Source organism: Elgaria multicarinata, chromosome 1 (genome assembly GCF_023053635.1).
Source record: "Elgaria multicarinata webbii isolate HBS135686 ecotype San Diego chromosome 1, rElgMul1.1.pri, whole genome shotgun sequence".
NCBI classification, from domain to species: Eukaryota; Metazoa; Chordata; class Lepidosauria; order Squamata; family Anguidae; genus Elgaria; species Elgaria multicarinata.
This window is the reverse complement of record NC_086171.1, coordinates 130,416,690-130,440,072: the sequence shown is the minus strand read 5'-3', so window position 1 is coordinate 130,440,072 and position 23,383 is coordinate 130,416,690. Positions and strand designations below refer to the sequence as shown.

At 40.5% G+C, this 23,383-nt stretch overlaps 1 protein-coding gene across 4 annotated transcripts; it reads right to left on the bottom strand.

The window, feature by feature from the left end:
* Positions 1–1,081: 1,081 nt before the first annotated feature.
* SSX2IP (SSX family member 2 interacting protein) lies at positions 1,082–22,959 on the bottom strand. Of its 4 annotated transcripts, none has more exons than XM_063117869.1 (14): positions 22,884–22,959; positions 17,550–17,682; positions 16,655–16,821; positions 16,302–16,502; positions 12,934–13,044; positions 11,110–11,245; positions 10,680–10,755; positions 10,419–10,596; positions 7,544–7,694; positions 5,186–5,322; positions 4,076–4,252; positions 3,496–3,607; positions 2,412–2,532; positions 1,082–1,907 (listed from the first exon to the last, which is right to left on the bottom strand). In XM_063117869.1, the coding sequence occupies exons 2-14, from the start codon at positions 17,590–17,592 to the stop codon at positions 1,730–1,732; spliced, it is 1,788 nt and encodes a 595-aa protein (XP_062973939.1). In that variant the 5' UTR covers positions 17,593–17,682; positions 22,884–22,959; the 3' UTR covers positions 1,082–1,729. The 4 variants fall into 4 exon arrangements, with proteins under 4 accessions (XP_062973939.1, XP_062973930.1, XP_062973947.1 ...); XM_063117860.1 differs by lacking the exon at positions 22,884–22,959 and adding an exon at positions 22,759–22,796; XM_063117877.1 differs by lacking the exon at positions 22,884–22,959 and adding an exon at positions 22,759–22,796 and having other exon boundaries at positions 4,076–4,249.
* Between the last annotated feature and the right edge of the window lie 424 nt (positions 22,960–23,383).

The following is a 23,383-nucleotide window of genomic DNA, read 5'->3' as shown; positions in this document are numbered from 1 at the left end:
CTTCATTATCAGCAACTATGAGCATCCATCAGATTATTGGAAAAATTTAAGATCCTGCCGTTGTAGAGGTCAAGTTTTATATACCATTACTGACTGGGTCAAGAGTCCACTTTTTTCCATACTTGACCATCATGAGAATGCTCTATTTATACATGAGGTACATGTCTGCCTGCAGAACGTAAGTGTATTGGGTCAGCTCACATGGAAAAGAAACTGTATTGACAGGAAGTGGCCCAACTTAAGTTTGGGTCAGATACACAGTGTAACATTTATTTCCTTTTAAAATCTGGGTCACCTACAAAAAGAACCTCAAACTACTTAGTCATTTTGTTGAGCCTGTTAACATACAACATAATTTAGGTCCCGCTATCATCACCGATATGACTGGTGGAAATTCAGGAGAGGGCCTTCTCAGTAGCTACTCCAAGGCTCTGGAACTCCCTTCACTGGCTCCCTCCTTGCTGTGTTTTCACAGGCAGGCAAAACCATTTTTGTTTTGTAGGCCTTTGGAAGCAGTCTGGTCCTCTATTAATGCACTGGATTTTTATTGTCATTTGTCCTTTAAATTTTTAATGTTTTAAGATTACAGCTGAATAATTATATTTTTTAACGTTTGTATATTTCTATTGATATGTTTTAATTGTATATGTTTTAATTTTGTAAAGCCGCCTTGAGTCCCAGTATAGGGAAAAAGGCTAGATACAAATAAATATAATCTTCTTCTTCTGGTGGGGAAAATAGTGTGATATCTTTTTCTTCTGAATCAACTAATAGAAATACCTACATTACATATTAATACACATAGCTTGGGTTCTTTGAGCATAGATACATTAACAACTCTTACATCAAGAGCAAAAAAGTATTGCTTGGTCTTTGAATTCCAAAGCCAAATGGAAAAACTTGGCAAGGCAACACATTACCTTCCTTTGACAGTATACAGCGTTTCCAACTGATAAACAAAACCCAAAACACATTCACCCATATTTTGCAGAATATACTTACATTTATTTTGCAGATGAATTTTAATATAATTTTATTTTATTTTTACTGAAATGATAGGCTTTTTTTAAAAAAACTCATCTGTAAACATTGTATCACAATGAAAAAAAACTCAAGTTATGATTGGCATGTAAAATATGTTTTTTTTTGGATCCATGAATTTCATTTCATGGCACTGTCACATAATGCTTTATATCTCATATATCTCATCTATTTGAAACCTAAGGCCTTGCTTTATTTAAGAGATATGAAAAGAGGTAATCTGAAATCACACAATAAATATAGAACCTGTCTTGTTATTCATCTACAATATACTGTACATTCAAGTTAAGGAAAAGAAGTTTCAATGCCAATTACACTTGAGACGCAAGTGAACCCTTCATCATAAACTAGAGCTAAAAGTGCTACTTTTGCCTGAACTTAAAAAAAAAGGAATTACCAATGCTGAAACATTTCATCATCGGAAGATTCACACATTCCATCAGTCTTCTGTTGTAAGAATATGCATAAACCTGGATGAAATGTTGTTTTTTAATCGACTTTCAAAAGGGGACAGATAGGAAAGGTTTGGAGTACGGGAGGAGAATCATTAAAAAAAACCACACATACAGCACAATTGCTATCACTGGCACTGTTCAATTCCACTGATAACACTCTGTTTCGCTAAATGAAGTCGAAACGTTTATGGACACATCTGCTTAACAAATAGAGAGCGAGAAAGGTTAAGAATCTAAGGCAAGTTATCTATGTGCTCTGTGTGTACATTTTCTGGGAACAGCATGCGGAGACTATCCATATTGTCCTGTGCAACAGGGCTGGCATTGCTAGACTGTATCCTTCTCAACTGCTCCCTTCTAACCAGGCTTGGCTTTCGGTCTTCCGGTGTTTTATCCAGAAGGGCACTTGAACTGAAAAATAGAGCACATAAACAAGAAGAAATTTAACATGCCTGTTTTTCCCCCTTTCTCCTTCATGCTACAAGAACAAGGAGCGGTAAGAAGTGGAAATACATAGCTGATGGGCGAACATCAGCTATGTATGCAATCCAGCAAGGCCTGCCCTATCCAAAACACTTTTAAGAGCAGATTTACAAACATACGTGTCATGAATGTCCTAAAGAAATGCAGGTGATTATACACTCCCATTCAATGCAGAAGCCACTCGGTCCACGAGATGGACTGGCTAGAGCACCCTGAAAGTCTAGGAACTGGGTCCTGAATTGTTGAAGCCAATTATTCTAAAAAATAGGTGGCACAAGAGAACAATTTAACTGAATCAACGAATTCTTCCATCTCTTGTTACAAACATCTAGCTGAATGCTTTCCCAGGCCCATGGAAGTTTCTACCATAGCTAGTTAATTGTTCAGGCTGTTGAGAAGCAGAGAGAAAAGGTGATGGAAAAATGCAGGTACCTGTTCTCAAGGATATGCGGAGTTGGCTGACAAACATCAGAGAACTTAGAGACATTGGACAAGTGGTTCTGTTTCTTTTGCCGTGACCTGGCATTTGCTAATAGATTATCTGAGTCAGAACCTGCAAGACAAACATTGCTTCTTAGGAAACTATCATACCAAATGTTCAAGAAGGCAGGGCGGAAACCAGGGAAGGCATTTGCCATTAGCATTGTCACAGTGATGCATTTCCACAGCCATGAGTTGAAGGCGGTGGGTGAAAGGGAGCAGCTGCAACTTAGAACTATAAGTCCTAGACAGTAGAAGGGGGAAGTGCATGCCCACAGTCTGTCTCTACAGCTGTGAGTGGAAAGGAGAGGGAGGGGAGAGAGAGAGAGAGAGAGAGAGAGAGAGAGAGAGAGAGAGAGAGAGAAAGAAAATACATAGAGAAAGCACCAGTGAGTAACATTGCATTTGCTAGCTGGGGAAAATGGAGAGAAGCTGTCCAGTCTTTTCCTTCTCTCCTTATTGCTTATTTATTTATTACATTTATATACTGCCCCATAGCCGAAGCTCTCTGGGCGGTTTACAAAAGTAAGTAGGGCGGAAGAGAAAACACAACCAAAGATTGCCTGATTTTTCTGCAAACCTGCAAAAGATATGTTCATTCATGAAATCCACCAGGCCTACAACCCTGTAATTATATCACATAGGATGGACGCTATGGTTCTTGCCCTGGTGTATCACATTTGCAAGTTTTAAATACTAGGGCGTCCTGCTCACTCTCCCGTGCTGGGACCATTCAGCAAACTGTATGGGAGGCTCCGGTTCTTAGGTAACAGCTCAGTTTTAACATGATGGTGGCTGATGGCTGGAATTTAAAGAGTAGATGGGGGTAGGTGGGGGTGGTACTACTGCAGCTGCTCTTTGGAAAACAAAGAAACATTGCAGTATATTGCATGCACCTATGGAACATATCTATTTATAAATACAGTAGAATGAATTATACTGTACTGTACCACATACTTGGGATTTATAACTATGTATATGTTTTTTTGCCATTAAAGAGATAATGGGTGTGATGCATTTTATATTGAAGTCTTACTTCCCAAGAAGGCACACTGAGGTTTCACATGATCCGTCTTATTTTGATCAGAAGTCATACTTAAGAACTGTTGCTTCAGCCAAGCTCCACGGTCTTCCTCAAATGCCTTCCTCTACACCAAGGAAAAAATGAAAGATTACCACAGTGAATCAGGGCAGGTCTTTGCACTTCAAATAGGTCTTTGCATTTAAGAAGAGGGAAAGCTATCACAAAGCTGTACGCAAATCATGCACAGCTTTGCATGGATCAGTGGGGATGATGGTTTCCAACGGCACGTGGACCATCCACACTTTACACTTCAGACATGCTTTTCACGTGAACAGGAGATATATATTTGTAAACACAAAACAGATACGTGCTGAGGGACAGCAGCCAGCAACAACTCCCTGGTACATATCCTGTGTACATTCACAGACATGCCTCCTTTCAAACATACCGGTATTCATCGCATTATATATAGGGAGCACAATAAAAGCAAAGCCTGTTGTGTTGTTTGGCCCTAGGTCCTGGTAATCTGAATTCTGAGAAGTGCAAAAATGATTGATCTCAAACATTAGAAAGCACAGAACTATTCAAGTACCTCAAGTCCTAGTCTAATGGCAGCTTCGGTAAAACTTTTGCGCTCTCTCTCAAAGTTCTTCTTCTGTTCTCTAAACAGTTTCCAGTCCTCTTTTAGTCTCTCTTTTTCTTCCAGCAAGTAACAGTCCTGTAGCAACATATTGGTATCATCATCACCACATGGGGAAGTTATCTGCTGCTGCAGGTAAAATGTGAAGTACAGAAAAATCAGAAGTGATTATCGGGAAGCTACTACTCTGGCCATAATATTCTACCTGCAGCATGCAAGAGAAGCTGGGAGACTAGTCACAGTTGCAAGAGAGGCAGAACAGCTAGAATGGATCATACCTTAGATTTTTCTCACTCCAAACACATTCCAAAATTACACTCTAAATGAGGGCTGGGCAATTTCCCAGAGGCCAGAGTCTGTCGGGCAAATCAAAAATGAATCTTCAAAAGTGTTAGGGGGAAAATACTGTCCACAGCAATACAAAACAACAAAACCATTGAATTTTAGGAAATGTTGCCCATCCCTGCTCTAAAGGATGTTCTGAATCAGGCTAGGATACAAATATAGGGGTCCAGCTCCAGCTGAGAGCCCCCCACCTCCTCCTCCTACCGTCTCTGCAGGGGCCACCAGTGGGGGAGGAAGCAGCAGCCAGGCACCTCTCTATCAAGCCTGGATCCAGCTCCAGCAGAGAGCCCCCTCCCTCCTGCTGCCAATGGTCACTGCTGAACTTTGCAACTAAGAATGTAGTGCCTGAATTTGCTTTGCTTTCCCCCCTCCTCCTCCCTCCCAATCCCCTTTCCTTTTGTGTCATGTTTTTTAGATTGTAAGCCTGTGGGCAGGGACTGTCAAGAAATATTTTTGTAAGCCGCCATGAGAGCCTTTTTTGGCTGAATGGTGGGATAAAAACACTTAAATAAATAAATAACCCTGTATAAACCCTACAAGTTTTTGCTATCTGGGATTCTCTTCCATCATGCCAAGGCCCAACTATATACAGCAGGGGCCTAGAGAATGTGGAAGTGACACTGAGTGGCAATCCAAGGTAGAACTCATTTACACTTCTGGCATATTTCCCCTTTACATCACAGAGGCCACTTTGGTATCTGTTTGAATAATACTTACCTGTAGGAGCTGCTGTTGAGTTTTTATCATCTCCTTGCACTGCTGAATTTCCGACTGTAGCCTTTCGACTTCCAGTTCATGGTCCTCTCTTGAGACGGTATCTTTGTCATGGAGTGATCCAGAATGTACATGTGATACTACAAGTTTCAAAAATGATTTTCGTTTATTTTTTGTATTAAGTAGTTACACCTGATACTGTACATACTTTCATTTGACTTAATGAAAGTTACATACTTTCATTTGACTTAATTTGACATAAGAAGCTGCCTTAAACGGAGTCAAATTATTAGTTCATCTAGCTCAGTACTGTCCATGTTGGCCCCTGTTCAGTTGTCTGAACGGGGCCACCAATTGGTAGCAGCTCTCCATGGTTTCAGGCAGGAATTATTCCAGCTCTCCCCGAAGATGCCTGGGATAGAACCTGTGACCTTCTTTGTGCAGAACAGCCACCACATATATACACACATACCAGATTGCAAAAAGGAAATATTCTTTTGAGCCCTTATGAATGTGGGAATGCATTCTCCATATTTTTCCCCATTTTTTGTTTGGAGTCTTGCACAAGCGCAATGAGCAAGTCTTCAAGAGCACCTGCCCACTACTGAACCAGATACCTCTCTTGCCAACATCCTTCTCAAGGTCCTCTTCTGGGTGCCTACTCCAAGGGAAGCTCAGAGGATGGCAACAAGGGAGAGGGCCTTTTCAGTGCTGGCCTCCCCAAATATGGAACGATGTCCCTGACAAGGCTCACCTGGCGCCAACATGGTCATCTTTTTGGCACCAGATCAAGACTTTTCTCTTCTCCTAGGCATTTAACAGCATATGTTGAGTTTTAACTGACCCAGAATAGTTGTTTTAAATGGATATTATCTAACCTGTTTTTATGCTTTTTATGGTTTTAAATTTTGTATATCTGTTTTAATGTTCAGTGTTTTAATCTTTGTAAACCGCACAGACAGCTTCAGCTATGGAGCGGTATATAAATGTAAATAATAATAATAATAATAATAATAATAATAATAATAATAATAATAATAATGCAAAAAGAAAATAACTTCTTGACCCATTATGAATGCAGGAACACGTTCACAAACTTTGGCATTTTCTTAGAGTCTTGTGCAAGACCGCTGAGCCAAGCATAGCTGTACCCACCCATCCCTTTGTCAATGTCCTTCGCTTCCATTGCTAGCAAACGCTTCGTATTTTAAAGGATTCTTCACGTTACACATTACTCTGAAATAGTGACACCCACCCCTAAAGCTCCTTCTCTCTTGCAGCCACCAGCTGCTTCCCCCTCCCCTTGCGCTGGTCACTTTCCTCCGCTGACCTCCATTGCTAGCTATCAAATGTACATAAGAGCAGTGAGCAGAATCTTAATTTTTTCTGCAAAATTCATGGCAATGAATGGAGGGGAGAACTGCACAAATCACGTGGCAGAGCAGTAAAACGGAAGGGGGTTGTGCAAATCTCGTGGCAGGAAAGTAAAACGATGGGGCAAATTGTGCAAATCTCATAGCAGGGCTGTAACATGGAGGGGTCATCCTAGCAGCGGTCATTTGCTCCAATGCACTTGCACAGAACTGAAAACAAAAATTGTGGATGCTTTCGAGACATTCTTTCCTTTCTTCAAAAATCTTACAGGAAAAAACACTCCATCCTAAGGTAAAGGGTGCTGAGAAGGGATGAGGGAGAATGGAAATAGCACTAGCAAGATCATGAGGAGCAGCAGGGGGGTTTACTGCTCTTGCTGGCCAGCTCCATAGCCGTTCCCGAGAACCCATGAAAAAAAGTTCAGGTATCACGTTAAGCCACCCTGTGAACAAGCCACTCTACACAACCCTGTAAGACATGGCTTCTCAGAATTACTTGTTTGTGCAGAACAACCCACAAGGGGAAAACCACTCCGAGTTCGGACATAACACTAAGCTGCTCTAGGACCACCCACGATAACAACCCATCATAGCTTAGCACAATGTGAGAATCCAGACAATGATTTTGATGTATTTTTTTCTCACTGGTTTTATCTATCTTGAATCCATTTTTCTGTCTTAATTTGACTCAAATTACTGTTAAATTAACTTTCTTCCAGCTGTTCCACTGTGATGAGGAAAATCCTCTATTTCTATTGGGTTGGATTAGTCATACCTAGACTAGAACCATTGAAAAGAATGGGACTCAGGTCAGTTATGATTAATATTCTAAGTATGGATAAATCTGGATCATACCCATTGCTTGAAACATTTTGCAGTGACCAAGGCACCATCAGAAAGTAATATTAATTAGATCTTTTCATAACCAGTACTCAGTTAAATTATATAAGCAAAGATGACACAAGCATAACTCAGATCTTAGCTTTACCTTGGTTATCAAGGTTTTCCACATGATTTTTCAACATTCTCCACTGTTTTCGAATGCTGTTAGCAAGTTGTTCACGCACTGTTTCACAAGAAAGTTCCCACATGTTCTCTTTATTTGCTTCTGCAACATCCTCCTCCACGTCTGACAGGACCTGCAAGATGAAAAAAATATACACTTTAAGTAACTATGAAACAACAGTAACATACAAAACTAACCATAGCTCAAGTAATGTATATTATTCTCTCTGATGTTAAGGCAATGCTGCTGATTTAGTTTAGTTGGCATTTTAATATGGATATTTTAGTGCTTATATTATTATTTTTGTTTTTAATACTGTTCTCCACCTCAGGAATTTATCTGAATTGAAAAATGGGTTATAAATTCTGAAATATGCATACATAAAATAAAGTCTTGTATAAATGTCCTTTAACTTACTAACAGGGGCTTCCAGCTTACAAGTATGGTTACTCACCTACAAATCTTATTTATATTTACATGGGTCATTCATAGGGATGGCATGAAAGTCCATTGGCACCCCCTGGCTTGCCAAGCACCCAGCGGCCCGTTGCCCCCTTAGTGGGCCACCATTTTGGGGCAAAAATGTTGGCTCAGGCTTTTCCAGGAAGGTAATGTTACATAAATGGCAGCGATAAAGGGGCCATTTATGCAATATCACATGCGTGAATGGTGCGGTCAGCAAGGAGGGCAGCGCCTCCGTAAGGGCCCAGAGAAACCAGGCACGGCTGACTCCATCCATCCCTAGCTATGCACGTCCATCTACTAGAAGCAGCAAATAAAAGAAAAAAATATATCCTTTTCTGGCCTTTAAACACTACCTCCTTTCTGTTTAAATAGGTCAGGACTTTTTAAAACCTATTTTTCTAAACATGTTTCGCTTGAACTGATCAATACTATCTCTCTCTCTCTATATATATTAACATTTATAAGTTGATGTAAAATATACTGAAGATTTCAATGTAAGTAAAAAGGAAGCGTGGAAAGCTTAAGGGTCACGAAAACCACATCTTTGTTTTATAAAAAACCTATCAGGGAAATATTAACCATAGCGTATACTTGACTTTGATCCCCTCCATTCTTCCCAATTTTCCTGAATTTTAGTCTGCTAACTTCAGACAGTTGCCCCATTTCTATAAACCACATAGGCATGGCAGAAGCAGCAATTTTCAAGCTCACTAAATTCTCCAAAAATCCCTTTGAAGCTTGTTTCAGTTCACGTCAGTATTCTTTTTTTACTTGTTTTTCGGTTTGCTTGAATGGGAAAAGTGTGCATCTCTGTGCATATTTCTCAAAAGTGTGCAATTTCCCCCCACTGTCTAAAGCATGAAAATGTATTTATTGATTTTTTTTTAAAAAAACTATGTATTTCAAAGTATACATTTAATTTTTAAAAAATATGCATTTTTCGAATGCGATCACAAATTCGAGAATTTGCAAACATTTCTCCAGAAAAGCGCTCCTGCTCTCATTCACATTTGGAATTGCAAATGGGATATGTTTTTATGATTTGCAAACAGAAACAAAATTCTTCTTCGTTCCTAAAACTAGGTTGTTTCTCATGGCAAAGTAAAGCTGTAACTCCATCTACTGGAAATAAAAGATAATTGCACATTGCTCTCCAATACTGTGTGATTAAATCAAATGAAAACTGGAAGAACCTATATACTGTTAAGTGATGCATTCATTATTAACTATAGATATAGTGAAAAATTATCAGCAGATATTACAATTTATTTTGTTATTACATTTATATCCTGCCTTTTCTCCTCCAAGGAACCCAGGGCGGTGTACATAATCCTCCTCCTCTCTATTTCTCCTCACATCAACAACCCTGTGAGGTAGGTTGGGCTGAGTCTGTGACTGGCCCAAAGTCACACAGTGAGCTTCCATGGCAGAGTGAGGACTGGAACCCGGATCTCCCGACTGCCAGGCCAACATTCTAGCCACTACACCAGTGTAGAGGTAAAATAAGAGGAGCCAAATATATGGGCCCTTTAACTGGAGTGAATGTGCCTTGCACAAGGAGGTCATTCTTGACCCCGAATTATTACAAACCTATTCTAGACCTGAAGCTTGCATAATAATGGAAAATATTAGAATAGAAATGCTACTTAGACTGATAACATGGAGTATACTTTGATTAAAGGGAAACACTTTCAACATCAAATAATTCTTAGAACATACCCCTATAAGTAAGCCATATTTTTACGGAATGCACATAAATGTTTTTCCTGTCTTAATATCGCATGGAAAATATAATGGATTGAATGCAGACTAAGTTAGCCACATCTTATAGAACTCCTTCCCAAGGGATGAAAGGTTCCCCTCCTCTTTTATGGTATTTTATTGTATTTTTAAAATTGAAACCCCTCCCTCTTTCAAATGACTTTTAACTGGAGTGTTTTATTAATCATGCTGCTGTTTTATTGGCATTTTATTATTGTGGCTCTGGAAATGTTTTTTTATACTGTCTAAATTGTATTTTAGGGTGCAATCCTATGCATGTTTGGACAGAAAAAGTCCTACTTTCTTCTATCTAAACATGCATAAGATTTGTTTTGTAATTTTTAAAGCTCAAAACAAAACAATGTAAAGTGTTGGTATTATATTATTACATTTTTAGATTTATATTTTATTTTGTTTGCTGTTTTGGGTGGAATTGGTCCAGAAAGGCGGCTTATACATAAATGAAACAAACACAGTTCAGAGCTACTAAAGAAATAGACAATAAAAGGTGCAATAAGTCACTGGAGACAGAAGTGAACAAGTTCACAAGATCTAGTGACCCAACACATTATGATGCAATTATTTTTAAAAATATTTTGAATGTATATGTTCTACATATACATACACTTACCATTCCATTGCCATCTTCAGTCTTTTCTTTAGGTTTCTGTTTCTGTGGTGGAAGGAGAGAAATTATCTCCTTCTTCATTTGTTGAAGTAGTTTTTTGAGTTCAGCATTTTCTACCAGAAGCTGCTTCTGACGCTGTTCATATTCATTTAAGAGAGCTTTGTACATTTCTTCTTCATTCCTGAAAGCAGAGCACTTAAAATAAGTGAACATGAAATATGCTACTGTGACAAGAAATAAAGCTATACAGTGTGACCGGCTCACCTAGCTTCTGTTTTCCCAGTTCTCCATGAACCTCTCTTGCCATCAGCTCTACCAACATAATTTAGGACATCCATGGCTACAAGGAGAGAAATTATATCAAACAGAGAAACTAAGAAGACATCACACACACACACACACACACACAGAGGATAAAAACTGGCCTTAAGTTTTGTTTTGTATAATGATGCCCTAGCAATTTGGATAAAGTCATTATACAATCCACCTAGAAATAAATTTACTTGATTTAAAGTTCTGAAAGCAGATTGTTGTTTTCTCCTTGTACCTTTGTTGCTCTTTGAATATCTGCTACATACTTAAACAGCACAAGAATAGTGAAGAAACAATGAAGGACAAGTTAAAACTATAATAGGAAGCAGAAGTGCAATTCACATCACAATCTCTACCCTACCAACAGATTTGGAAGTTATACCCATTTTTTTATCCTTTTTATTCATAAGGAGTTGATGAAAGCGCTCTTTCAGTTTGTTGTATTCTCTTTCTTTCCTCTTCATATCATGATTATACTGGGTTGCTCGACTTGCAACAACATTCTGTAGTTTCTGCACCTGCAATACACACATTTACTTTTAAATGCACACAGTGATGCACACAGATTGTGCATCATCAGGTCCCATGGTCAAAACTCCCAAAGAAGGGTTGAACTCCAGGGCAGTTATAGAGCTCTTTGAACTCTATAACCGCCCTGGAGTTTAACCCTTTTTTTGGAAGCAATAACTTTGGATTACTCACAACGGGGTTAAACGAAGGAATTAATAGCTTGGCTCTGGGGAATGATTAGGAGCTTTCTAGGAGGTCTCTGGCTTCTTGATTGAATTTAGGCTGCCTGATTTGGTATTATAAAGGCCCATCCTTCTGAGAGACAAACAGGGGACGACTCCCAGAATAAAGGACACCATGAAGGGTACCTATACGTGCTTTAATCCAATGGACTTTAAATGCTGGGCGTGACCCAAAAGTGGGCCAAGAGATCAGTCCAGATGGGTTGCAGCAAAGCTGTTCCTGGCATGTTGGGCATGGTGAAAATTGTGAAAGTGGGACCCATGTGGCTGGTTGGGAGTCCAAGATGGGTCTCAGGTCTAGATCAGTTGAGGACCACTGTTTCAATCTACTGATCAATCATAATTTGTGGACCCTTCAGGATTGGACCATATTTTCTGGCCAATGATTTAGACTGACCAACTTAAGTCATCCTAGGCTGACTTGACTAGTGAGGTGACTTAAAAGTATTTATATTTATCGTGAGTTCCCATAGCTAGCTTACTCATGTCATGGAAGCTCTCAGTAATACAATCACAGGTCATGACCTTTAAATGCATCAGTTGCTAGTAGCTAGCACAATAGCATCAGCATCCTTTTGCTTCTGGTCACCATGAACTCCTTGTTCATGCAGTCGTTCTCAGGACATATTGTCCTGAAAAACTAAGGACATATTGGACAAGGTACCAGGGTGAAGCCAACAAAATACACATATGCAAAAGCCATTATGGTTGAGCTCCTCAGTGACAAGTATGAAGAGATGAATAAAGTGCAGAGTCCACTCGAAACACACAGTGACCTGAGAATAAGCTATGAGAGTGAGCCAAGTGGCAGGGCTGGAAAAATGGTTTTGCATTTAATAACACAAGAAGAGACATGCTGGATCAGACCAAGCGTCCATCTAGTCCAGCACTTTGTTCACACAATGGCCAACCAGCTGTTGACCAAGGAGTCACAAGCAGGAAACAGTGCAACAGCACCCTCCTACCCACGTTCCTCAGCAACTGGTGTATATAGACTTACTATCATTATACATTTGTTGCTCTCCCCCTTCACTCCCACGAGTTATCAGATTTCAAAATATTTTAGATTATCCTAGAGGTATAAAGGGGCAGTTGTCCTTCCTTCTCCTTCAAATTATTTTATATGATTGAATTATGTCATATTTGACTTTTAAATCATGCAGATTATTCATCCCCCACAGAATTTCTGTGCCACATGTGCCACAATATAGTTTCCTACATGCACAGATATCAAACAGTAGCTTGGGTTTACAGAACTTGCAATCACAAACTGCACATCAACTGGCATGACAAATTCATTTACTGTACGATCACACAGGATTGCTGCAAATACAGATTTCAACAATCCCTCTCTTAGTGGAATTCCTACAAAATGAGAGGTTTGCATGTTTTCAAAAACCACCCAGTCTATCAAAATGATCGTGCAATTCCCACAAAAATAAAAGCTGACTAACCTCATCTTTTTCACTTTTGAGTAACTGGTGCAGATTCTTGTTCTTGCATTGCAATTGTCTATCCCTTTCTTGAAGTCCAACTATTTCTCTCCTAGATGTTTCCAGCTGCTCCTATTAAAATGGAAAATAAATCACCTACAATTCACTCTTAATGTACTAGAAAGATCTAAAATACAATGGCTATTGCTGAACTATTGAGATTGCAATTTTCAGTCACAGAAATCACATACATACATTTTGCACTAAGTAACTGAGTTCAGATGTAGGAACACTATAGCATGCCAGAGCATTAGCCCAATAGCTTACTTTCATGAGTTTAACTGAATAAAGTATGAACTGAAATCAGTTTCCTTGCACTATTATAATTTTATTCAATCTGCTTCCTACTCACAGATCTAGACATAATATATCTTGACTTCAGTAAGGCATTTGACAAAGTGCCCTAGCAAGCCAATTAAATATGAACTGACACTACTACTAGGTAGGTCCTGAGCTGGCTGGAGAACCATATGCAAGGAGCGTGTATCAATGATTTCTCATTAAGATGGAGGTAGGTATAAAGTGGGAGGGCTCAGGCCTGGGCCCTGCACTCTTCAATATTTTTGTTAATAACTTGGAGGAGTTGGGGGATGTTTATCGAATGTGCAGATGTCACAATATTGGGTGAGTTAGCTAATACCTTAGGAGACAGAAACAAAATTCAAAATGAACTTGATAGATTAGAACGCTGGGCAGAAAATAACAGAATGAAATTTAACAGACCCAACTGTGACATACTTCATTTAAGAAAAAGAAATCAATTTCACAGGTGTATAATGAGGATACCTGGCTTGGCAATATTATGTGTGAAAAAGAGCTTGCAGTTGTAGCTGTTCACAACCTGAGTATGTGTCAGCAATGCAATTTGTCAGCAAAAGAAAAAGGCAAATGCAATTCTAGGCTGTATTAATAGAACTATAGTTTCAAAATCACAGCAAGTGATAGTTCCACTCTACTCTGCATTGATCAGATCTCATCTCAGATACTGCGTCCAGTTCTGGACATCACACTTTAGGAAGGATTTGGAGAAATTGGAATAAGTTCAGAAAAAGGCAACAAATTTGATCAAAGACTAAAAACATCAAGGAACGTTTGAAGAAATTGGGTATATTTAGCCTTGAGGTGGGGACAGGATAGCACTTTTCAAGTACTTAAAGGGTTGTTTCACAGAAGAGGGATACAGGCTGCTCTCTATCATCCAAGACGGTAGGACACAAAACAACAGGCTTAAATTAAAGGAAGGCAGGTTTTAGTTGAACAGCAGGGGGAAATGTAGTAGTCAGAGCAATGCAAACAACTGCCTAGGAAGGAGGTGAGTCAAGCAGAGACTGGACAGCCATCTGTTAGGGATGCTTTAAACTGGATTCCCACACTGAACAGGAGCCTAGACTTAATGGCTTAAATGCCCCTTCCAACTCTATGATTTTAGACTGAAGAAGGACTACACCCAGGAGGAGTTTTCAATGCAGCCACTCCTCTTACACTAAAGCTTCCTTACTCTAGTGATACACAAATAGAGTATGCTGGCTTGCCTTTGCCTTGCACATGGCTGTCTCTTCAAAGAGAGTAGTGTGTGCAGCCTCCACAGCACTACATTAGTGCAGTGCTAAGCCACAGTGTGCTGCATGTGCAGTCCATAAAACTGTGCTCTATTGCACAGAGACCCACATGTTCTCTAACATAGCACTGCCATGAATGAAATGAAGTGCAGTGCTATTCCGAAGGCCCAACAGAACAGATATAGCAGTGAATGACCACCATACTAGTAATTATCTGAAACGTTATCATAACTTTATCATAATTTCTATTTGCTTTTTATTTGGTATACACTAGAGTTCATGGCTACATTGTTGCACACAAAGACGCTAAATGCTGTGTGGGCGACAAGGCTAAAGCTGGTTCATGACGCAACACAGAGCTGTTAGCATAAAAACGGCATTCTAAATACGTTAGTTGATATACAAATACATATTTAAATTTATCTGTAATAATAAATCCAAAGTCTATTTTAAAAGGTAAAACAAACAAGGAACTAGCGTTTGATTAGCTCAGCATCTCAAAAGAAACTTTGGACTTTCTCAAATCATATGCCACCAGGAGGCTGTCTTTCCAAGCTAATTTAGAGTAATATTTAACCAAGGTCTGGTGCAGCACACAGTAAAGCATGGTATTCCATTTCACACAAGTCTCTAATCAGGCATTTCCATTAGAAATGTACCTATGAATAAGGAGCTGGGAACTGGCCAGCTCTATATCCGCAGATAACTACCAAATCAGATGGTATTCAGCTTCAGGAGTCTCTCCCATATAAGCTGCTGTAGCAACATTGGTCCAGAGGCATCATTTGCACATAGTGTGCTCTCATGTGGTACCCCCAGGCCTTCCCATTAGAAACTCAAATATGCACAATGAATTGGAATTTAAACATCTCTTCACTGGCCACCCAGAGGACATTGTTAACCTTTGTGCTGAATTAATTGGAGCAACTGAAAGGTTACTTTAGGTACAGAACTAAGAAGTTCCCAACTAATTCGTTTTCTAAAGTTTTACAGTATTTGGATTCATTAGGTCAGATCCAAGCTACGGGTGCAATCGTATGGTCCCTGAGAGGGTGTCCCAGAGCCGCAGGATACAGTATAGCGCTCCATCACCATCCAGCGAGGACCCCTGCCTACAGAGAGCGAGGTCCAGCTGCAGAGAGGAATGTCTGTCTGTGGAGGTCATTCCTAAATGGTAGCAGAGCATTCCATAGCTGTGGCTAGCCTACTGACAATGTCCCAGCACTAGTTGGGTCAAAAACAGGGCAGCTGTGAGGGATGTATGGCCAAGGATCCACAAGATTGTAGGATCTCACATTCTACCAACATGCCCCAAAATACAGCCAGAAACTACACCAGCCTGAGAGCTGGTGCAGTTAATTCCTTCCTTCTGGAGGCAATGGGGGTTAGCAGTGGTGGGGAAACCAACAAGATTTAAAGGTTCTTCCAGAAATTAAGACAAATTATCCCAGTTGAATAAAGGAAGGTCTGAGTAACAGCAATTCAGAAAAGATCATAGACAGCTAGCATATTTCTTAGAAAGGATGCTACTAAAAAGTCAAATTCAAAATGTTCAGCCCAGCTTCAGCCTTAAGTTCAAGGGTGGGCAAAATGGCCATGCCAATTCTTGCATTTTTGTGTACATAGGGCTGAAGATTAGGTGAAGCATCATCTTTGGCTCCTCCCCCCCACCAAGGCATTTATTATTCTTATTAATATGATAAACAGATACCCCCCAAGTAAATAGAAAACAGAGAATTTGCACAGATTGAAGAGGGTAGGATGCTGTACCTTCAATTTAGTGTAGCAGTTCTGCAGATGGTCCATATCACTGCCCAATTTCAGGTGCTGAGTTTCTGCTTCTTCTTGAGCTCGCAGAGTCTTGCGCTGAAGCAGAAGCAGCTCATTCATACAGTTTAAGACTGATACCACACTCAACTCTTTACCTTTGGAGTCAGCATAAAGCGAAGGGAAACCAAGTGTGGTCAGCTCCTAGCACAACAGAGAAATAATTTTTAAACCAAACTTCAACAACGTTCAGATTTGTATCACACTTCAGTACTATTTCCACAAGTGAAGGTGGCTTCCTCAGATGAAAGCCTTTGCATAAAGAATAGTTATATTAATACAACAAGATGATTTACCCTGTTAAGGTAGCCAAGGCTTTGTTCAACATTCTCTTCTGTGCAGAAGGCACTGAAAAGGCTGTGCACACTTTTGGACGAAGGCAGTGGTGAGCGCAGCACTTGCTGCACACTTAAGCTTGAGGGAGACATATTTTTGGCTGAGGTATACCAAGCAATATTATTATCTGGGGAGGAAAAAAGCAAAATATTACGAAACAAGTCAGGAGCAACTGTCACTTATTTATTTTAATAAAATACACATCTTGTGCCTTTTGCATCCAAGGCCATTTAAGTCGGCTTCAAGTCAGGTGTAATTCAATAAAGACAAATAATATGTGACTCGGGAATGTCACTGACAACTAAGTGTTAAATTACTTAGATCTGGGAGAAGGGCTATATTCGAAACACAAAACTCCAATATCTGGAAAGCTATTCATCACAACAATTTCAAAACATTTGTGACAATTAATCTTGCTATATGAAGCTTAAATAATGAATCTACTTGCACTCCTTATCCGTAATATTGACAGATAAGTCAATATTAGTGACACTGATTACTTCCAGATAACAACATTGTATGCTTCAACTTTCCTTTCCACAGCAAACCTTATTGCAACCTTATCCACAACTCTAAACACGCAAGTCATTAAAATAAATTTACCACTCACTATTAAGTGGAAGTAGTACTAAGCTCCATATATAGGATTTATGACACTTCTGTAAAACCCAATTTTTACAGCATAATGCATTACAAGCCATAACATCATTCTGCATTTGAATTTTAAAGATCATTAGCTATTTTATGCACATATGTTCAGCCTCCAAGCATATCAAATGCTAAGTTTTTAATAATTATAATTAATTCTCAGGCATTAAACACCCCAAAATTCAACTTATGACTTCAATCATTTACCTGGTGACAGTGCTGGCACTGTAATAGTGTTCCAATCTCCCATAGCAACTAACACATCCAAAGTACCTGATCAACTGCTTCAGCAGAGAAGCGTTATGATGACTGCGGGTTAAATCTCCTACGTAAGCATCTCCTAAAATAGCAAGAACGTTTTAGATTAACGAGAGTATTTAAATCAAACAAGAGGCTAAAGCCAGCATACAAGACATTCTGCTTGATTAAATCTGGGTTTTCAGATTCATTAGACCAGATAAATGCTTATAAATATATCAAACACAAGGTATTTTGGTCTAAAACGGTAGGTAAGTTTCAAAATTACAGATCAACACATCAACGCTTTATAAAGAGTATTTGGAAAAAAGCAGCAGCCTTGTCATCAGTGCATGGTAAGAAGGCTCCTATAAGTAGTGTAAAGGGTTTGCGAGTTGCAAGCACATCAGCAACATGCAATTTCATCTCCCTTCATCTCCCTGTGATCATCACACTAAGAGGAAAAGATAGACAATATTTAGATAATAAGCATTACAGCTTCCTATACAAGGAGATATACTAAGGAGAAAGAAACAGTACTACCAAGCAGACAACCTTTAAAACAAATAGATTCTCTACATATTTTCTAAGGGAGAGGGGTGCACCTACTTCTCCTGCCCCATCAACGGTGCATAAATTTGCCTATATGCAGTCTTGCCTTATCCATTTCCTTGAATGTTACGTACTGCACTTGACTCCCTTGGGCAGCTGAAACTTAGGACAAGGACAAAGCAAGGCTACACATATCGGACAGCCTTTTCTTCTGTCGCCCCCGGATTGTGGAACAGCCTGCCAGAGGAGATTTGTAAAATTAACTCTTTCTGTGATTTTAAGGCAGCTTTGAAGATTAGCCTTTTCCGACAGGCCTACCCAGATCAATGTAAAATCAAGAATTTTTAAGATGTGTTGATTCCTGTACTAATGTTGTTCTCCGCCTCGATCCAAAGGGAGAGGCGGGTAAGAAATAAATATATTACTACAAGTGTGCACTTGCACAAGACCAGCAAAACAACAAGAAATTATTATCACATTTGCGTAAGTTGGGGGGGCATATTTTTGTAAATGGGGATTAGAGAATAAGTGACAGACCCTCCAAAATGTCATTTGGGCATCACTGGAGGGGCAGTACTTGGTGGGCTGGGATTGGACATGACAACCCATTACCCATGATGGATTGTCATGTTGTGCAAATTCAAAGACAGAGACAATGGGTGGGAGTCTTGGGTGTTTTTTTAAAAACAAAGCAAAACTTGATTTTCAGAATTGAGAAGGAATACCCATTCACTGAGGCATGCCTATAAATTCAGAAATGAACAAAGTTGTATAATGTTAAGATTACTTCCATTGCCATGATTCATTTCATAATTCAGGGGAGGGGCCATAGCTCAGTGTGATAGAGCACCTGGTTTGCATGCAGAAGGCCTCAAGTTTGATTCCCACCACCTAAGACTAGGCTGGATGGTCCAAAGGCACAATACTGGGCTAGATGGCTCTAACTCAGTATAAGGCAGCTTCCTCCATGCAGCAAGACATATTGACAATATCGGAGCAAGACCTTCAAAACTAGCTGCCTAAGGTGAATAATCAGCTTATGCCTTGTTCAGAAGGAACCATAAAAATGATGTGGGAGGCTGGCTGTGCCCTTTTGAAGCTAAAGGACTTATAGATGGGTAAACACTCATCTCCTCTAATGAGGATTGAGGGCCTTAAAATGCTTTCAATATCTGAACAGGTGGTGTATAGACACCACCTTCAAATGGATACTGATTTGGACATTTGGTCTGTTTTTGTTGAATCCTGTATCTAATTGCTAGAAAATAGTATGCATTTCATAGAAATCCATGTACATATATTAAATGAAAGGGAGGAATTAAAAAATAAAAATCAAGTGCTGCATTGGGGACCCCTGGTTGAAGCCAACAGGCTCTCAATAGTTCTTGAATGAAAGCATATTGCGAAGTAGTAAAAAGAAAATTCATCCTAAATTGAAAAGCACCCACATTATTTGGTATTTAGCTACATCTATTTTGAACTGTCCAAAATTACCTGCCAGTTTAAACAACTTGCAGAACATGATTGGTTCACCACAGCAGCCTGATGGGTTTTTTTCCTGATTAACACCCTAAATCTCCACTGCCAACATTTTCAGACAACAGAGAATGAACATTTTGGTTTGGATCTTGACAAATTTAGATGCAAATGTTAGATGCAAATTTTAAACAAGTGGTGGTCTGAAGAATTCAGTACAAGCTTAAAATGGTAGAGCTGCTGCCCAATTATAAGTTCAGATGGTGGTGTAAATTATTTAGCCTTGACAAATGGGATTTTTAAACCTCTCTTTAGATCTAACAACAACTAGTTCAGAATTAAGTAGCAGAAGATAAATAGGTTTCTACAGCACTACAGTACAATCACATTACACCATCTGGCCTTTCAATATATCACATCCTATGTCAACAACAAAAAAGCCCCCATGTCCAAGTTTACACACACCAGCCAGTCTTTTTACGCAGTATATACCTCCCCGCAAAAGTTCAAATTGTTTTGCCAATGTTGAAACAAGGCATCCACATACAGTAGTATCGATGTCTACTAACTTTATTCCAAAACATTTTCACAGTGATGCATCTACCTCAAATGGTAATTTTTGTGTAAGGATGTGTATTAAGCCAGCAGATCAGAAGGTGCTACACCATAACAAGGAATATCACATGGAGAATCATGTTCTAAGATTAGACTGCAAGGACTGTTTATAAAAGCTTAAGCCTTTCATTTGACAAGTAATCCCCTTCATAGACAGCTCTGTTATCCGGATGAAACAAAACCAATTTTGCAAAGGATGCTTTAAGGGGCCACAGAAGTCATTCAATTACACAAGTCTGTCTAATCTTCAAAAATCTTAACAAATTCTAAATTTGTTCCCTGTATTTTACTGTTTTCCAAGGCAAGAATTGGATGTTTTTTGGAGGCATGAATACTAACAGGGTGAGAGAGCAAGAAGGGAATGCACTAACTATTTTTCATGTCTTACGGGCAATATCTTTGCATTCTAACATGAATCAGCATGCAACATCTACAACAATCTGGGAAAACTTTTTTTTAAAAAAAATTAGGCTCTTAATTAAAAATAAGTTTAGAAAGCATAACAGTATCATTTACATTTTTCTTTCTAAAACTAGAAAATGTGGGTATATTATTTCTCCCAGTGAGCCAACAAAGCAAAACACCTTGAATAGAGTTGCAACTTGATGGTATAAAAAAGAAACTTGCCAGCTGGTTTTAAGAATCTTGCCACCATAGAGGTAGGTTGCTTTCAAACTAATACAAATTACTGGACTCGCACAACATGATAACCCACACTCAGTGGTTGAGTGTGGGTTGTCGTTGAACAGGGTGTTATCAAAATGTGGGTTATTGTGTTGTCTGAACTGAGCCTCACTAACAAACTATGGTTTGTTAACCATGAATGACCCAGGAAGAGACCCTATGGTTTGTTATCAGGAGTGAACTGTGGGCTGTTGTGTGAACCCAGCTGAAATGGGGACAGCTCTCTGAATTATCTCCACCTTGGTTAATATCAAGATTTCTCTCTGCGATCCACAGGTTAAGAGGCCAGTGTGCTTCAGCCAGGACAGATATATACCTAAGTAACAGCTGAATTTTATATTTCCAAAATGGGATCGAACAGTTTTCTTCTTTTTGTTCCCAGCTACTCTATTATTTATTTATTACATTTTTATACTGCCCAATAGCTGAAGCTCTCTAGGAGCAGCTGCAGGTGTAACCTTATAACCATCACATGGCCTAGCCCACTTCATATTGGACTCTGAACATGCAGACCTTTGGACTCCATCATCAAGTCAAGTTTCCACCACCACCACCACCACCACCGTCCAGCTAAACCTGCTTTTTGTATTATCTTGCCTGATGAAGAGCTCTGGAGATCTCAAACACTTACACATTTCTGGTGATCCTTTGGTTGTCCTAATAAAGATATTACACTAATATTGATTTTGCAATCTGAAAACTGTATACAGACCCGATCAGGGAGAGGCAACCAGGTATCTTTCAAATGTTTTGGACTACAAATTATAATCCCAGAACTTTGGCCATGCTGGCTGGGGCTCATGGGAGTTACAGTCCAAAATATTTGGAGGACACCAGGTTGCCTACTCAAGAACTAGATAATTCAGTGCCATGCCTTTTTCTGATGACTGCCAGTGCACATGTTAGAGCTTGCAAAACACATACTTTGGAACAAGCACAATATGAGCTAGAAAACAAGGCTGTGTAACTCCTATGGCATGGAACAAACTTCTGTACATCCTTGTCAGGAGCAATGGTTAACCATATCCTCAAAAAACCCACATCAATTTCTTTGGGATTGAACTGGATCTCCTGGGGGAGGGGGTTTCACTCAAACAAACTGATACATCTATTTTGTGATTAGCACAGAGTATCTGGAAAACTGGAGCTGCAAATTGGAAAACAGTATTACATCATCGCACGAGGTGACGTTATTATTGATTAGGTTTGTCACACAGCCACCGCAGGCAACAAGCAACCCGAGGCTAGCTATCATTTCCATACAAACATCGCCCGGAGTGCTACTTGTCCCATGCCTCATCACACTGCCCGGACCAACAGGTTTGTAAAGCTTGCAGGCAGTTCTGTTTTTGGAACGCCCCTCCTCCCCCTCCCCCTCCCCCTCCCCCACTCCAGGGCTCCCTTCTAAACTGTGTGCCCACAATTCTTTCCACAACAGGAATAGTATACAATCTGCCTATGTGTACAATCGTATTTCCATCTTGCAAATAGCTCACACCTTCGGCTAAGAAGGGGGGATTATTTAAAAAAAATAGCTAGGCAGGGGATTACCCCATAGATTTCGGATCTTATTTAGATTTAAGCACCACGTTGGCTGCAACCCCCACCCAGACAGTATATACGTGCTAGCACACGTGCGTGCTTCGGTTTCCCTCGACCAACTTACGGGCGGACTCCCTTCCCCAGTCCCCGGTATGCCTGCACATTTCCCCCCTTCCTGCACGTCCACGTGTGCATACATGCTTCCCCCTCATGCTTCGACACACACACCCCACACACTCTGGCACTGTTTCCCACGTGCGCATAGTTCTCCTCCCCCCACTTCCCCGGTGAGCCGAGCTCAAGCGCAGACCTGCTCCGGGAAAACCGGGGGGGGGGAAGGGAGGTGCGGGGCGCGCACACACTCCGCCCTCTTCCTGGGCAGGCTGGGCTGGCAGCCGCCCTCCCCGGCCTGGCCTTGCATCTGGCACTGCTCACCTGCTGCGGAGAAGGGCGGGGCCCCGTCGCCCCGCCCGGGCAGCTTCGAGTCCCCAATCTCAGCGGCTGCCCCGCCGCCAACCGACCGACCTGGCCTCTCCCACGCGTGCGCCTCGCGGGGTTAACCGCACACTCCGCCTTCCCTTCCCCACGCAGCGTCCTATTGGCCGCGCGGTTGCTAGGAGACCTTTCAACAAGGGGCCTGGGAGACGCGGCAGCTGCTGCCCCCGGACAGACGCTGCCGCCCTCCTCCTCCTCCTCCTCCTCCTCCTCACCTGTTGCGGCCCCCGCCTTCGCGCGCTCGGCATCCTTCATCTCCCCACCCACCGAGCCCGCTGTTCTAGGGCAGGAGTGAGGAAGTTGTCGGGAGTCCCTTTCAGTTCTTTCTAGACGTGCAATGCGCTATCTAGAAAAGCTGTTTTGAATGAAACTGCAACAGCCCAGTCTTGTGGACCCTAAAAACAACAACAGCCACGATTATGGCAAAAGGCTTCGTGGAC

Excerpts from the sequence above, each read along its gene's own strand:
- SSX2IP (XM_063117869.1), bottom strand. The coding sequence starts at position 17,592 with ATGGGAGATTGGAACACTATTACAGTGCCAGCACTGTCACCAG. Across the intron at positions 13,045-16,301 it reads ACTGCTACACTAAATTGAAG|GAGCAGCTGGAAACATCTAG; the intron begins GTACAGCATCCT and ends CCATTTTAATAG. Across the intron at positions 10,756-11,109 it reads TAAAAAGGATAAAAAAATGG|CCATGGATGTCCTAAATTAT; the intron begins GTATAACTTCCA and ends CTCTCCTTGTAG.